The following is a 16,827-nucleotide window of genomic DNA, read 5'->3' on the forward strand; positions in this document are numbered from 1 at the left end:
TTACTGTGGTGCAGATTAATCTGGACTATTTGTACCGACTTATGAACCATTTTTAGGTTCACCCGTCGATAGGCTTGTCCTTTTCCTCATGTCGGTTCTTCTCGAGCAACTTGATAGTTGCTCTTTGAGTCCCGCAGTGAGGTTTAAAATTGCAAGCCTCTAGGGCCCGCAGGGTTTGATCCTTGATCAGGTGGCTCCCCTTGTTTCGCTGCCTCTAATCAGGACCCAGTTACCTTTAAGGTCGGGGTTCTGTCGTCCCATGAGCACGATTGCCACCTGGGCGGTGACATTCTCGTCCCCAAGGTGAACTACCACCCGGTGTCGCTTCGGTAGCTCCTCCGGTGGTATCACCACGAGGACAAGGTCCCCGATTTTGTTTTCGGGGAACAGTTCTTTCAGCCAGTTCCCCGTTTCTTCGTCGGTCCAGCCGACAATGGCTGCCCCGTCCCTCTCCCACACACCTTCAAAAGTCGGTTTAACGGTGCCTTAGTCCCCTCTGGTAGGGAGAGGATCTGGGACCTAAGCAGTCCCTTCAGGCCCTTGATTTCTTCGGGTGTGATTTTTCGATCTGGGTAGTTCTCTGGGACGAGAGCCCACCTGATCATTTTCTTTGCGACCTGAGCGTAGGTGCCTAGATCAGTTTTGGGCCTTTTTTCAGGTCGCGTGTTGTGGGGGCTTGGGGTGCCATCGGGTTTCAGCCGTTTCGCGGTTGCTTCCCTAGACATTCCCTCGCCCCCACTCTTACCCTTGTTTGTCCCAGAAGGAGTGCTTGAGGCTAGGTTAGCCCTTCTCTCCTTCTGGAACCGACGCCTTGCCGCGCCACTTAGTTTTATTCCCCTGGGTTGTTCTCCACCAGGTCCAGTATTTTAGCCCTGTGGTTCTTCCGTCCCAGGTGGTTTTTCTATTTCTTTTAATGTTTTGGTCTCCATATAAAGTCCCACGAGTACGACGGTAATGCGGTATCACCCAGGCAGAGCCGTGTATGCTTGGGGCTTGGCTACTTACGCTCGGAGGTCGCCTGGTATCCGAGGGAACCGTTTGAGATGCAACTTCCCCTGCACCATGCAGCCATTGGCACGGTATCATACACCGTAGCTTGGGGGACCTGGTTCGCGATGGGTTTTTCGGCTACCCTTGTGGTTTCCCACGTTTCGTTCGGTCTTATGTTCCCCGTTAACCTGGTTTTTAGCCAACCCCGCGCAGAGTTCGAGACATCTCTGTCCCGGCCTCCGCCGAGGTGGTTATTTCGTCCGGCCGTCCTCCTATCCACCACCCGGAGACGCGCTCGGTTGGTGGCTCAACCGCGCTCTCCGCACCCCAGTCAAGGGGTTTAGAGAGACTTTCTAACTCAGATAAAAAAATACTCATATGAAATTTCAAAGTGGATTATTCATTCTTTAAATTGCCGTATTGAAGGGACTTTCTCATTCTAGGTTTTTCTCAAAATACATCTGGCGACCAGAGAGGCTAAAGAAAGAAAAAAATTCGAGGCTTGAGGGTGGAAGGAGAAATTATATTGCCCTCTGGAGAAAAGTTTAACGTGGGCCTCACTAGTAATGTTGAGTTAGTTTGTTGTAAGTCTTCGTTCAGTAAAGTACCTCTTAACTGTCTAGAGTCTTATGATTTTTAATAATAATTCTCAGTCTTAAAATTCTCCAAGTGTTTATTTATTTCAATCTCCATAATCCAATACTTATTGAACTTTCCGAATGTAATGGTACTCTCTAAAATTCGAAGTTTTCATCGACTATTGGACTTTTAAACTCCACCAATATGGCGTTATTATAAATCATTCTCGTTGAAATTTAGATCTCGTTAAGATCGCATTCAGGTTTCGTTGAGATCTTCAAAATAAAGCCTCATTTTTCGTGTTGTGTTCACTTGGCGAATAGTATGAGTTTCGAATTTCACATGTCACAAATTTTAAATTTGTCATTTTTTCAATGTTTTGTTTGTGCTAATTTACAGTTCTCTGATTCAATTACTAACTGAGATATTATATCAGGTCTAAACGTGATAAAAAAACGTTGTAATTGAGAGGTGGATCGTTCAATTCCAACTGTTTTTCCCAAAGTTTTGAGAGGTTTTCACGAAACGTGGATTTTTTCATGTTTATTCGAGAAATCAACTTTGACTGGATTTTTCCATTCTTTCAAGTCATTAGAAAAAAAATCGATGTAACATTTTGAAGCGCATCATTCATTCTTTAAATTGTGATGTGTTCGATATGATACTGTGCAATTTTGATGAAGTTATTGAATTTCGTTTTCCTTCTGAACGTAGTGCCACATTCCAAATAGCGAAGTTTGCATCGATTATTGGACGTTTGGATTCAACTAATGAGTTTTTATCGTTCACCATGTTGAAGAATTTTTAATAATAATTCAAGTATCAATTTGACGCACCTTCCTGTGTTAAATAATGGACGAGAACAACTATCTACCTGAGAAAAACGGTGAACGGTATTCACATAGGTCATCTTTCTGGACAAGTTAAAATTTCTTAAATCGATGAAAAATACGAATATTCATTAGGTGGTTGCGATGGTTTTCTCCATTGAATAGAATTATAGTGTCGAAATATCTTGGCAATTAGTTTTTAATGCTACTATTTATTACCTACGTATCAAATGCCATGATCCTGACCTCATCAGTATCAATAACAATCAGAACACCACATTCAGTTCGAAATATTTGACGATACCATAAATATTGCGCGTTAGTATGTAAAGGTCAGAAATTATCAGAATGAACCTTAACGTCAAGTTAATGATACTGATACTGCAAAATGCCAGTTTGTCGAGTTTAGGATTGATTAGTCACACCGAAACTAGAATCATTTATACCTGGTTATTGAAAATTTGGCATGATTTAAAATTCTAGAAAAAAAGAACTAAACTACAGTCTTCTGGATAATTCAGCTCGTTTTCTTCTGGGAATTTCGGTTATCCTCAGGTTTCCCTTACCAAGTAAAAATCATTCTAGGATTCGTATGATTTATCTGTTCAATTAATTGAACAAAGCGACACTCTTAGGTTTTAGTATTTATACAATACTTATTTCTTGACATAACATCATAAAAAATTGATAATATGTCCATGACTAAACATGGGTTATTCAATGCGCTTCTGATTATTGTGGATACCGATGTCTTCATTATCTTGAAATGTGCGAAATACATAGTAAATAATAGTACAAAAAAAGAGTTTCAACTAATTTCGATAATATAATTTTATTATAATGAAAAACCATTACAACTTCTTTATTAATGCCAAAAATTTTTATGAATCTAATAAATCGATTGGCGTTTATGAGTAGATATGAGTCGATTTAGTCGATTTGAGTCGATTCGGGTTCATTTAATTAATTTCCAATTATTTCATCTGCTCGACTATCGGGCTATTCAAATTTTAGATTGCTGTTATGTCTCTCTAGGGGATACGCGCTCATTCTTGCCATTCTTGCGAGTTACTCCGCGCTGCCTAAAAGTTGTTGGGCTGACTATACTTATGCCGCGGGCACCCACCCAAGTATTAACCCAACCAAACGATGCTTAGCTTGGGTGACCGCCAGAGTCACACATCACCTGCATGGATACTGCTGCCGCTTCTGAATTTTATATTTTACGTCCATAATATTTTACGACGAAATATATTTCTATTACTTATTGTTTTTTTTACTAGAGCACATTCAATAAACATTGATTCGTTCTTTATTTTTAATCTCTCACCTTTAAATGGAAATTATAAGTTTTTGCAATTTTAACAAGACCCTACTCCTCTTATAGGTTTCGTTTGGCCGGTTTAACTGTTACGCACATCGTTCTTCATACTACACAATTAACATCGAAATGATGAAATGATTCGTTGAATTCTTTTTTCTGGTTTTTGAATTATGAGCCTTCCAATATTAAAAATAGGTCTTTCTCAGAATTTGGAAAAGCGAGCTTATGTTTCCTCTTGAAAAATGTAGCGAAACTACCACATTTGGTATTCACCTTTATTACGTTATCGGTTCATTCTGTATCAGCCTAACACATTGTTTTGATTTCGGCTTAGCAACATAATTTCATGCCGATGACGTACATCCCATCGCCCTTGCCGCAGGGCGTCCTCGTTATAATCCGTGATAATTCGGACACCTTCGAATATTATTGCCGTTGTCGCGAGGGACTTACGTTACAGCTCCCACGTTGTAAATCTCGCAAAATCGCTGTGAATAAATGAGTCTCACGTGGTAAATGAGTCTCACATCGAATCCTACAAAAAATTCTACTTATCATACAAAAACTTCAAAAATGAAGTTGTTTAATTCGCGTAAATCTACTTTATGGAAAACATATTGCACACACACGCACACACGTGCACACGTGCACGTTATCTCCATTTTTGTTGACTTATGGTTTTCGCAACGTTTGTGATGATAAGACCTTAAAAAGGTGATATCACGACATTTTATCCGACCAAATGTTTTTTGACTGATATGGATAGAATTCAGGGGGGTGAGTATTGAAAAAATGGCTATATCCCAGGAACTACAGAACTGATTGAGCTGGAACGACGCATTAAAATAAACGTTGATGATAGCTATCACAAATTAAAAATTCATTTTTTTAGCTGTAAATTTTGCCGTATTTATGTAGAGTTTCCTCAGAATTGATCTTTGAAATTTCGAATTTTCTTGGACACACACAGGTATCATCTTAAAACATGGTTTTTTGCATTTCATAACATTCTAGATAATTTGCAATTAAAATTAGAAAATCGAAAAATTAGTCAAATGCAAGACTTCCACTCTGCAGCAAAATCCACAAAAATTGGTAAAAACAACGTATACGTTATGTGAAACACCGTGTAAACAACTGATTTGTGTAATTTATAATTCTGCATTCATCTCAACGTTCGCTCTGGCAGTGAGTGATAAACAAAGGGTGCGCTGGCTTGGGCCGCGTGCGAGAACGTGCTCGCTGTTTCGGGTTTTGCAATACCTGCCTGTATCATACTTTAGATTTGTATCTTACAATTTAGCTTTCTGATTTGTTTGGAAATAAACGATGCGCACCCAACATTGCTCCGTGCATTACCTGTCAGATACAAAATTTTTAGTGAGAGAAGACTCTCAGAGTAGAATCACGCATTAAAGAGAGACACGGAATTGCACTCTGACAGGGACAACCGAACTGACACACTTTCCTTTTGTAGGACGTTCTTTCTACGTCACTCGAACTGCCGTTTTCTCTCTCACTCCGAGATAATACACTCAGAGATCATGAAAGATAGCGAAACCAATAAATAATTTTCATTAAAAAGCGAGCAATAATAGATAATTTAACCGTTCGAATAATGATAAAAGATATAATTTGATGTGTTATCGTAATTACCGTAAAAAGAAATGAGTAAAGTATACATTTGTCGATCTTGAAGGGAGGAATTACCGGAGTTACGAAAAATAATGAGAAAACGCAAGAAAAATAGGAAAATGGAAGAAATGAGGTAGCGGTGATCACGGAATCTAATTACTACGATTCAGAAACCCCCGGATGGGTCCAATGGATTAGAATGAGGAAAACAAGACACAATTAATATAAAAACTACCGAAAGATATTTGGAATAGGAAACCGCGCAAGCAGAAGATACAACCCGCCTGGATATACTCTTCGAAGGAACTGATTTTCGGAAAGGTAAGAAAAGTTGAGAAGGACAGTTTGAAAGAGATGGGAGTAAATGAAATGATCGGTAGTTGGTTGGTTGCAAATTGGGAAAGCATTTTTACTGGACGAATTTTTGTGAAGGGCGAGGCCCAAAGAGTCCGATGGAATTGGTGGGTCAGAGGGAAGGGTAGTACTGGGTGTTGGTTTTTATGAGGGATCGTCAATGGCGGACGTGAAGAAATTTCCCGTCGAGAATTAGGCCAGTCATAAAGCAATCCAGGGATTTTAGAAAACAATAGAGAACGGTTAATGCAAATCTATGCATTTGGTCACCAAATGTGAGCCATCGAAAGTAAAGGTTTAGTTTATGAATATTACTGGACTGGAGAATGTGTTGGAGGAAAATACAGGAATTTGGCGGACATGCGAGGACGGGAAAACTTTTAATGGGGGAAAGTCCCAAGGGGAAATTCCCAAAGAATGAAAGATTTACTCGGTTGCACATTCCGCGTCAAAGCATATTTGTCCTCTGCTGCGAAGTATTGAGAAGCAACTGAAATCCGTATAGTGGTTAACCTAAAAGTATATTAACTCGTATGCCGGTCATCCTATTCATCATCATATACCAATGGCGCGAGCTTCTTAACATTGCGATCGAGCGTCCCCGTGGCTGTGTATAATGAGTATGACTGTGTATAATGAACTATGACGGTGTATAATGGGTATAGACGACTCTGCCAAGAGCCCATTTTTGTGCTGGTAGATTATTCTCCTTTATGAGTACTATGGTGTTTTCTTTGCTGAAGTGTTCCCCCTTGGACCACCTTGATCTAGACCTAGTTCGCTGATATATTCTCGGCGCCACCGAGCCCACAAATCTTGTTTTAGTTTTTGTATGTGGTACCAGGATAATAGTCGATTGCTCATCGTTTGTGAGAAATCTGGGCTTCGAAGGGTCTTCAGAAAGTCACCGATCACGAAATGGCCCGTCGTGAGCGCCATAGATCATTCGGATCTGATGAAAGTGGTGTAATTGGCCTTGAGTTTAGAACCACTTCTATTTGAATGACGGGCGTGCTGAATGCTTCAAAGCTCAAGAGTTCGTCTGTCACTATGCGTCTTAAATGGTAAAACAGCGGCCTCCTATAGACCTCCAGAATGAGGTGATTGCCGCGGTATGAAGTGCCATTGGGTTAATATTGATGAAACGTAGTTTTCAATTTTGGTTTGATTTTCTTCATTGTTGAGAAATGCCTAGATTTTTGTAAGTTCGTTGTTTGCCCCCACGAAATTGGTTCCATTATCGCAGTAGATATTAGTGCACATTTTTTCTGGCATGATTTCCAGCGATTGTGTGCGCGTGATCGCGATTCTCGAAGTTTCCCAATGTGATCATTGAGGGGTAGCGTGATAATGTGTCTTCCTGTGGGAGGGTGAGTCACATGATTCTTGTAATGCTGTCCAGCCACATCGTCTATGTCTGCGGGCACAGTAGCGGACAGTGGCTCTTCAATTTCCCAGAATTTTAACAATTCAGTCTCTTAGGATTAGAAGTAAGTGCTTCCTCTCCGATCACCCATCTCAGAGAGGTTTTCAATGAGTACAGTTCTGCCTGACCTTTAGGAGATAATCGTATCTTCTCCGTTCCTACAACTCCAATAGTGGTCCAAGTCCTTATTAACATGTCTATGGGAGCTGGGCAGGAAAAGTCTGGATCAGCCAGTTTCGAATTCTGTGGTATATTTATTTTCTCTTTGTCGAGTTATTGACCAGGGACGGTCTCTGAGATTGGGGATGATCAAAAATGTCAATCTTCTTTTCCCGTTGTTAATTTGCGATTTTATAGTGGTGGTTACGATTTGCTGAGCCTTTGTTAGTAGATTGTGCAATCTTCCAATGGATGAAACGAATTTCTTCCGGTGGAGTCCTAGGACAGTAGTTAGTCTGTCCGTGGTGAGGTTTGTAGTAGAGCAGCTGTCAAGTAGCACGCGGCAATTAACGAACTCATCCTTATTATTCATCGCCTTTACCTGGAGAGTAACCATCAGCTCACAAGTTCAGGTATTCACGATGAGAGGTGTGACGTGGAGAGGTTCCTGACAATTGACAGCCTTCTATTCATGTTGAGTTGTTCGTAGGATTCGTGGAGGCCACAGAGTCCTTATGAACTTCCTCAGTGTTATCTTCTGCTCTCGATGGAGTGTGTTGTGTCTTTCTTGACATATGAAGTGTCCACACGAATTACATTTGGTTACGGCTTGTCCTGGTAATAGACAGTCGATGCACAGGTTGATTTTCTTTGCCTCCTTATATCTTCCTTTAGACGTGAGTTGCTTAAATTTGGGACACTTCATAATACTGTGATTTTCCATACACATTTTATACTTCACTTCGCTTGTCACTGCACTAGTTATAAAAGTCTGTATATCACCGCGAGGGCGTGTGAAGTCACTGACTTAGTGACCTTGAGCAATTAGATCGTTTCGTCAAAAAGTCCAATAACTCGGTATACTTAGACAATTCCTTTTGGTCAGCTCGGCGCAAGTCCCAATGACTGGCTGTATACGAATTCATTTTGGACAAGATTAAATGCACTAGAGGTATGCGCCAATCTTCAATGTTTAGGGCCAGATTTTTCAACTGCATCAAATGTTGGTTAAATATGTCAGTCAACTTACTCAGTAAATGAGGTGTATCTCTTTGTGGACGTGGATATTCGGCAAGCCGCTGCCAGGGGCTGAGAATTATTTTCGCCTTGTCTTCGAATTTCTCTTTTAATATTTCCAATGCTGTGAAGTAATGAGTAACTGAGTTCTCAGGTGCTGTAGTTTTTCCACTGGCGATATCAACACAGCATGTTTGTCGATTGTGGCCATCGAGGCATCGTAAAACATAGGTCATTTCTCAATATTCCCGTTTAATTCACCGCAGCACACTATTGGTAACCCTGATACTGAACTCAATACTTTTCCATGAACATTATCATATATCGCTTGAATTTCAAATCGTCTTGGGGATTCTTATTCATCCAATTCTTCGTTTTATCTTGTATGTCCTCGAATGGTGCATACCTTTTCTTCAAAACTTCCCAAGCAGCTTGAATGTTTTCTGGTATACCTGCTTCCACTTTCTCGGCACTGCATGGGTCCACAAGAGCATGGAAATTTCGAATTGCCCTTCGGGTGTTTTCACATTTCCTCCTAAAAGTACTGATTGAATCGGCCATTGTTTTTCAAATATTAGAAATTACCGGGATTTTTCTTGGTGGGAAATGTGTTACACTCATTCAGTAAGGTTCACAATTAGTAACGATATGCTGACTACCATGCCCAATGATACGTGAATAATAATTGTCTTTTATTGCTTAAATTGCAACAACTTGCTACTGCATATATATTTGACAAAGCAAGATCGATTTTGCAAAAAGCACTCGTAACTATCCACTTGCTGATTCACTATCCAATGCGAAGGACCAAAAAATGTTCGATTGAAAGCTACCTTTGGACACGAACTGTGGGAGTGGCCCAAAACGTCGGAACAAAAAGAATTGAAAGAAATAAAAGTTTGACCAATAACATTTGTAAAGTTGTGTGGACTTCATCAATCCTTGTAACCATCGTAAACCTCACTCTCGACCGAGTAAACATTGATGGAAAAATCTATTGGGGGAAGAAAAAGAATTACGAACAAGAATCATTGATTGCGGTTCATCACAGAAGTCTGCTGAGTTATTGAACTATTTTATCTCTGTGCCTTTGGCTTGACGTGAATTTATGGAAAAGTTTATTGGGGGAAGAAAAAGAATTACGAACAAGAAAGATTGATTGTCAGTGTCTTCTTTAGGGTATAAAGGGAACTCATATTCATGCCGGATTAGGATCCTGGCGGTGGTCACGAGGTTCTCCAGTACGTTTTCGTTTTCCGAAACGTGTTTTGGTATAAAAAAAAATGAAAGAATTCTTTTTTGGATATACATATAGATATAACGTTGTTGTAACGTTCGTTATTAATTTATTATGGATTCAAAGGTGTGCGTGAGTCTTTGTTCTTACCTTTGAGGTTTTATTTTTCACGGTTTAGGGACGAATCAGAAAATCAACGATGCCGTTGCTGACATCACCCGCCATCTTAGCTACGTTGCTTACTGGTGGTAAAACTCCCGGGACAATTCCCCGAGCACACACTTCGTCAAAAATATAATTTCCGCAGCCTACAGTCATTCACTTGGACATGCGATGCCAGCGTAACAAGCTGGGGAGAGACGGCTAAGCCCTTCTCCTTCTATTCTTTATGGGAAAAAATCCTCCTCACACACTCATCAACTCGTGTAGGAAATGTCGTCTTATGTACCTGAAGATAGACGAGATAACCTCTTCAAGCTCACCCATATGATGGTCCTTAAGCAGATTATGAAAATATCCGTATTCAGTCTGGCTCCCCTTTTAATAATTTTCAGGAGGAAGACGCAGTGCTGGATCATTTGAAACAGTCCTGATCAGGAATTGAGGACTTTCCCCTAAGCCTAAACGCCCCCAATTCAAGGGCTCGAACTCCTTTCGCCCCAGATAACCTAATTCAGAAAATACCTCTTATCAACATGGCCCAATGACAAGACCTTCTTTCAACTCATCCATTCGAAAGCCGGAAGCGAGATCATCAAAAAACCTATCCAAACGCAAGGATTAAAGGAAGGGAAGCTCACCTCATCCTCCCAACGAGAGGAGCATGTTCCAAGTTTCTTATTTTGTTTCGACCTTTTTACTGCTGACTTCAGGAAGGTGAGTCCACTATCATACGCTCCTTTCCATTGAACCCGAGTCTTGTGATATTCTCGCAAACAGTGTTGTATTTTGGCCAGAATTTGGTTCAAAAACGGACAGCGTCAGCTCTCGCCAATCTGGATGGGAAATCTCTAGCTCCCAGAATCAGATTTTGGATCTGGTACACTGGGTAAAATCACTGATTCGGCTACCAACCGAGAGACAAAATGCTCGTCAGGACCTAACATCACTTCATCATAACGAGATGGAAAATTAAGGCAGCTTCCTCGTGTTCTTGTCGATCGGAAGAGCCATCTCGTTGAGATTGGTGTCCCAGATGATGCCCAAACACTCGATTCTGTGGCACGGAGTGATTGACGATTTTCGAACATTGACTATCCAGGCCACAGAGCCGAGAAAATCCGTTATCTCCAGAACCTGACGTTTGAGTTTCTGGGCGTCCTGATGGGTTACCAGAAAGTCGTCTAGATATACCAAGATCTGCATTAGCGCAAACTCTTCTGCCGATGAATATGCGCTAACCAACCGCTTATTCTCGAGAAGGCCACACACACAGGGGTTGTAGAGGCGCGATAAGTAGAGGACTATTCAGTCAGATTTCTTCATAAGGACGTGCAAATATGCTTGTGATAGATCTTTTTTTTATAAAATATTCGTTTGTTTTAAAGAAGGATGGAACTTTGCGTTGATTCATCGATCTAAATTTCGGGCGATTAAAATACTCGTTCAGACAGCGGAGGTTGAAAATCTGAGGAAATTTTCCGTCAGCCTTTGGGATGAGAAACATCAGGGATATAAATGCTGCATCCCAAATGGCTACATCCAAGATCTTCTGCTGGAGCATTGATCCGATTTCTATTGACATTTGTACTGTTTTCTTTGTTGAAAAGGTCCGTACGCTTGACGGTGTAAAGGGAATGATTGGGGGTTTTTTGACAAAAGGAATCGAATAGCCCTTTAAATTACTCAGAATGTGTTTTGAAGCCCCTGCTTTGATCCATTGGGGAATGAATTGGCTCGGTCGACCCCCTTCGAATGAATAGTCATGCTCTCCGCTGGTGGGAGCTTCCCTTTCTTGAATCCTTGCGTTTGGATAGGTTTTTTGATGATCTCGCTTCCGGTTTTCGAATGGATGAATTGAATGAAGGTTTTGTTATCGGGCCATGTTCATAAGAGGTATGTTCTGAATTAGGTTGTCTGGGGGCGAAAGGACTTCGAGCCCTTGAATTGGGGGCGTTCAGACTTAAAGGTAAAAACCTTGAAGAGACCGCTCTGCTAATTTAAGAAATCCGATATTTGTTTTTCCTCAAACAGGTGGAATTCTGATAGAGGAATTTCTGCTAGCCTTGCAGCATGATAGGATGTCAGTGTTTTGAAGAAGTTTCTTCTCGTTTGGATAAACTCAGCCCTTCTTGTACAAGTGTAATGGAGTAAGTCGTCCGAGATCATGGAGACCAGGGAGTCTTCAAGGAATAACTTCTTGACATCTGGGAGGATTAGTGAATGCTTCGCCACTAGGGAGGTAAAAGCCTCTGGAAGGCGCTCTCTTTGCATTAACTAAAAAAATTTTCTTTCACTCGTATACCCTTTCGGGTTTTTACGATTTGTTCCCTTCCCACCCCCCAAACCCCTGTACCGCATTTGCTGAAAGGGAGGGAAAACCTTATCTGAGGGAAAAACCTGCCCTGGTACAGTCGTCCTTTTGACAGGACTGCCGCTCGGCAGTGAAACCGTGAGATCAGAGCGCTATATATTTTTGACCTCCGGTGCCCGGGATCGAACCCGGATCCTTGGCATGCTAGTCCAACACTCTAACCGCACAGCCACTACCGTCGGTTCTTTGCATTAACTATTATGCATGAAAAAAACTGAATCATTCTAAAAATTCAACTTTCTGAATTATTGGCATTTTTTAACTTGCTTTTAAAATTTTTTGTTCAATAACGACCTTTCCGAAAAATATATGAAAGAAAAAATACCAATGTCTGCATTGTTTACTGGCTGATATTATTTCTTCATATAAAAAATCGACATTTTTTTTCCATAATTCTTTTTTTTTTTAATTTTCTTTAATTAACATTTTCACTTCAATCAATTTTATTTCTTGAATAAACAATTCTGGGACCACCGAAACATGAAATTGGAATTTGTTCCTCACCCCTGGAATTGAACCGATTTTTTTTTGCATTTTATTTGTCATGTCAGCTTCCAAAATGAATAAAAACGTTAGGGAACGGAAAATTTGAAATTTTCCTTTTTTGACTTAATTCCATGGTTTTCCTCTTTTTCAATGACATTTTTCTTTTCTTTCTTTACGTAAGCGTTACCCCTCCTTCGCTGGATTTCAGCGGATAAGGATCTTTAGGACCTCGGCCGTAAATCCGCATCACCCGATACAATGGACTTTCGCCTACCTTTTGTCATGTAGAGGTCGAGAGCACGACTTGCTCTCAAAGCAGAGGTTGCCTAGCTCTGATTTAGGTCATGTGACAATTTCAAACCGATCAATTCAGGCATTTTTCAGTAATGTGAGGTATGTGACACGTGAAAAAATGTGAAGTAATGTGACACGTTAAAATTAGATCACGTGTCACCTTGTGGGCTACCTATCTCTCTCATTGGGCGATCAATCGTTAATGTATGTATATGCGTTTCTCCCCTAGCAGCTCAGTGGATAATTACTACGAATTATGAATCTTTTTTTCTCCGTCCGCTCCTTCCAATTCTATTGAGTCGTTCATTTATTTTTTTTTTAATATGGACTCGATTTTGCTCAGCTCAGTGGCTTTTCATAGTAAATATATAGACTTTGGCCAATATTTAAAACCACGTGCAGTGTATTTTTTGACCGGCCCATCCACTACCCGATAATTCGTTATCAGCTCGTTCATCCTCACAAAATTTTTACTGCATCAGCTCTTTCCCTCATAATAAACAATATGAGATGAAGCACTCGAGATTCGAAGATAAAGAAGTAATAATAACATAGTGGAAAATGCAGTAGATGCATTTGTCCACTGGAGTTCAGATTCGAACTGAATCCTCTCGCGCGGCAGTCTATTGCCTTAAGAAATCATACACAGTTAAAATTTTCGACAAGTCGATTTTTCTGGCAATATCGAAATATATATATATATATATATCCAAATATATTCCCTGAAAATGCCAAAGTGGTCCGGTGAGTATTTTCCGAGATATAAGCATGTGATTTTTGGCAATTTTCCATATCTATACAGACCTCAGCGATAAAAAAATAGCAGGATGACGTGTGGTGATTTTCCGCAAAACAGCAATGAAAGCTATAACCAATCGATATGAAAAATGACTAAACAATTCATTCTGTATGGCTAAAAAATGGTTGAAATAGCTGCGCATATTGCCGCTGCAGTCTTTAAAGGTGCAACTTTACTGTTGTACTATATGACTGCAATCGGATTATCAGCTGGGCCCAATGTCCATGCATATGTCGATGAGGAGCATCGCGATCTCCGATTCGAGAGTCCGCGGGAGGGAATAATGGCTCATAGACAATATCAATTTGACATACTAGAAGCTGCTAATGCTACAGAAGGTTCATTTTATTCTCCTGCAATATATAACACCATGTAAGTGGAAAAAAAATTTAATCTATGTGCAAATTTCTTCGAAAACTTTGAATGCATTTTTCTCAAAATTATTTTTTCAAAGTTGGTGACTACGATTACTGAAAAATGCCTGAATTGATCGGTTTGAAATTGTAACACAGCCTTTGCAGATATACTTCTCAGGTATTAATCCAAGGAATTAGTTTTCGGACTATTATTTCTGTCTCTCTGAATAATTTCACGTGAACGAATGCAATTTGAAAACAAAATCAAATTCATTTTAACGGCAATTGCAAACACTTCAAAGGCTCACACGATGATCAGAAAAGTCTGAAAAATTTGAGAAGATATTTTATATTATATACAGCCATAAACAATTTGATGATCCGCGCTGCGGCCTTGGATAACCCAAAGAGCGACGTAAGAAAATTTATAAATAGTAGCTTATACTAATATGCATAGAAACATAACAAAAACTGATGGAATTGAAGACAAACACTAGTTTTTCTAAAGAAGAATTCTCTTGGTAAAGCAATTTCCTTAGTGGATACCTATACCATTGAGATTTCTGTTTCATTTAAAAATATTTATACAAATCCTTCACAGAATTTAACTGATTGAATGATATGAAGATGATGAAATAATCCTAAGTCAGTATAAAATCAGGGCCATGTGATTTTCTGGCGCTTTTTCGAATCGGCCGGCAATGGGAGCTACGAAAAAAAACTATTTTATTGTTAGAACAAAAAGATCCTCTTCTCTTTGAATCTTACATTATTGCGTCGTTTTTTCTTATTTTGTTCATATTTATGAATTTTTTCTTCACAATTGTTGCACCCAATTTGTTCAGAAATTTGGTTTCCATTAGTAACATTTAATCGCTTATTTAGTTGACATTCCACTAACTTATTTTTTTCGGTGATTGCTGATGAAATTTCCTGTAAACTGTACGGAAAAACAAAAAAGACGTAGTTATTTTATTAACCATCTGTATGAGAAGTGACATTTTATACCACAAGTCGAACCAATACATTGTCTACCGAACCTCGTGCTCTTATTGCCTTACAGACGTAACTATCTGATTATCACCTTGCTTTGTATTTACGTCCCTAGGGTAACAAAAGCACTTGGTTGGTCGGCTCTCGTAATATAAAGTAACATATGCCACGCGCTCCGAAAAGCATTTTAACCCTTTTTCGTAAAATAATATATGACACGCAGACAACGGCTTCGAAGTGCACTTTAGAGGCAGGTATTACTAGTATATTCCAATATGGTTGCGGGATAGTTCCTATGAGCTGGTTTAGGGTACGAGCTGAAGGCGCGACCGATATAATCTCACGAGTCTAAAAACTACTATTTCGTGAGTATCGTGTTGTATCTTCCATCACGATGTGTGGGAAGTGGGGTTTTGTGTGGAGTGTGCATAAAATGTCACTTTACACACAGTAGATTGGACTGGTTTATTATCATTTAGCCCGCCCTAGCCTCATTCTGTTTATACCTAGGTCTGGTAAGTGCTACTTACAAGCCTAGGCCTGCTCAGAACTTGGTTAGTTGGGACTCATGATAAAAAATCATATATGTGAATTTCCTGAAATAGTATATTTCGTAACAAGTGCGAAAAAATTATTTTTATATCCTAGTATCCCACATGCCGAAAACAACTTTCTGCACGATTTGCGAACAATATTTTCCTTCGCAATGTGTGGGAAAGTCATTTTCACTTCGCTTCGCTTCGTGCACCTGAAAATTTACTTTTTGGTATATCATGATGAAAAGTATTTTCCTGGCCAATTTAAACATAATTTGCATTTGCGCTTTCGGTGCACAGTACGATTAAATTTGTCACAAAAATACTTTTCAGGCCTTATAACGTAAATTACTAGTACCATACATCGTAAAAAACTACTTTGTTTTACTTGTCTCATATTATACTATCCAGATCCTGCTAAATCCGACAAATATTTAAAACTTGCGCACGACTACCTCCTGCTGTTGGCCTCGTGGTAATCTACAACTTGAATGTTCCTCTCTAATCTTAAACCTTGCATTTTCTTTCCCAATATCGTATTGGCGTACTTTCTTTGAGGTAGTGGTAGTTCAACTGGTCGAGACACCTCCATTAATTTCATTTGATTAATTTCGTCCAAATTTCTTCACCTTCGATACTTTTCTGAAAATGAAACCAATTATCTAATTTGTTCAAAACATTGAACCGAATAAGTCCATTACACATTTGTTTATTCATGAATATCTTTAACCGGATGAAAGACGTTTTTCGCATATACATGGCTATAAATAAAGTTGAAGAACTTTCCTGTGATTTAGAGGCATAAATCAAAACAAGATCTTATGTACCTAAATAGTAAAAAAGTGAGAGTCCATCAGAGTGGATCAGGCCATTTATCTCTTGTAAAGAACTTATAAGAAAAGGATATATATGAGTTTAGTGTAAATAAATCGGTTCATCCATAACCTCAAAATACGAGTATTACAAATACTGTTTTAATCGAACATTAACTGAAAATAAATCAATGATAGTTCGTTTGAAACCTATTCATTAACTGTGAACGATTTAATAAAAACATGTAAAAATTCGAGGAAGTGGTACCGGTCTTGCCCTAAATTAATCCTATTGAAATCTTTCCTCTTTTATTCCGATTTTTGGTGCACTAACCAGAGATTCTGGGGAGATCAGCAACGCTAATCAGAGATTATAGGGGAGATTGCTAACGCCAATGGCGAAGCTTCAACCGCGAAATTTCCTAGCGGAACTTGCGGAACTAATTTTGCGGGTGTACCTGTGAATC

General features: G+C 39.5%; 1 protein-coding gene across 2 annotated transcripts; it reads right to left on the reverse strand.

Annotated features, from left to right (window-relative positions):
• Nucleotides 1-14,270: 14,270 nt before the first annotated feature.
• On the reverse strand, nt 14,271-16,717 carry LOC105269795 (uncharacterized). 2 transcript variants are annotated; one of them, XR_892478.1, is made up of 4 exons: nt 16,629-16,717; nt 16,376-16,537; nt 16,097-16,190; nt 14,884-14,959 (listed from the first exon to the last, which is right to left on the reverse strand). XR_892478.1 is itself a non-coding variant. In XM_011310323.1 (3 exons), the coding sequence occupies exons 1-3, from the start codon at nt 16,138-16,140 to the stop codon at nt 14,666-14,668; spliced, it is 384 nt and encodes a 127-aa protein (XP_011308625.1). In that variant the 5' UTR covers nt 16,141-16,147; the 3' UTR covers nt 14,271-14,665. The 2 variants fall into 2 exon arrangements, 1 of the variants encoding a protein (XP_011308625.1); XM_011310323.1 differs by lacking the exons at nt 16,376-16,537; nt 16,629-16,717 and adding an exon at nt 14,271-14,740 and having other exon boundaries at nt 14,788-14,959; nt 16,004-16,147.
• Between the last annotated feature and the right edge of the window lie 110 nt (nt 16,718-16,827).

Source organism: Fopius arisanus, unplaced genomic scaffold, assembly GCF_000806365.1.
Source record: "Fopius arisanus strain USDA-PBARC FA_bdor unplaced genomic scaffold, ASM80636v1 scaffold00074, whole genome shotgun sequence".
In the NCBI taxonomy this organism is placed as follows: domain Eukaryota; kingdom Metazoa; phylum Arthropoda; class Insecta; order Hymenoptera; family Braconidae; genus Fopius; species Fopius arisanus.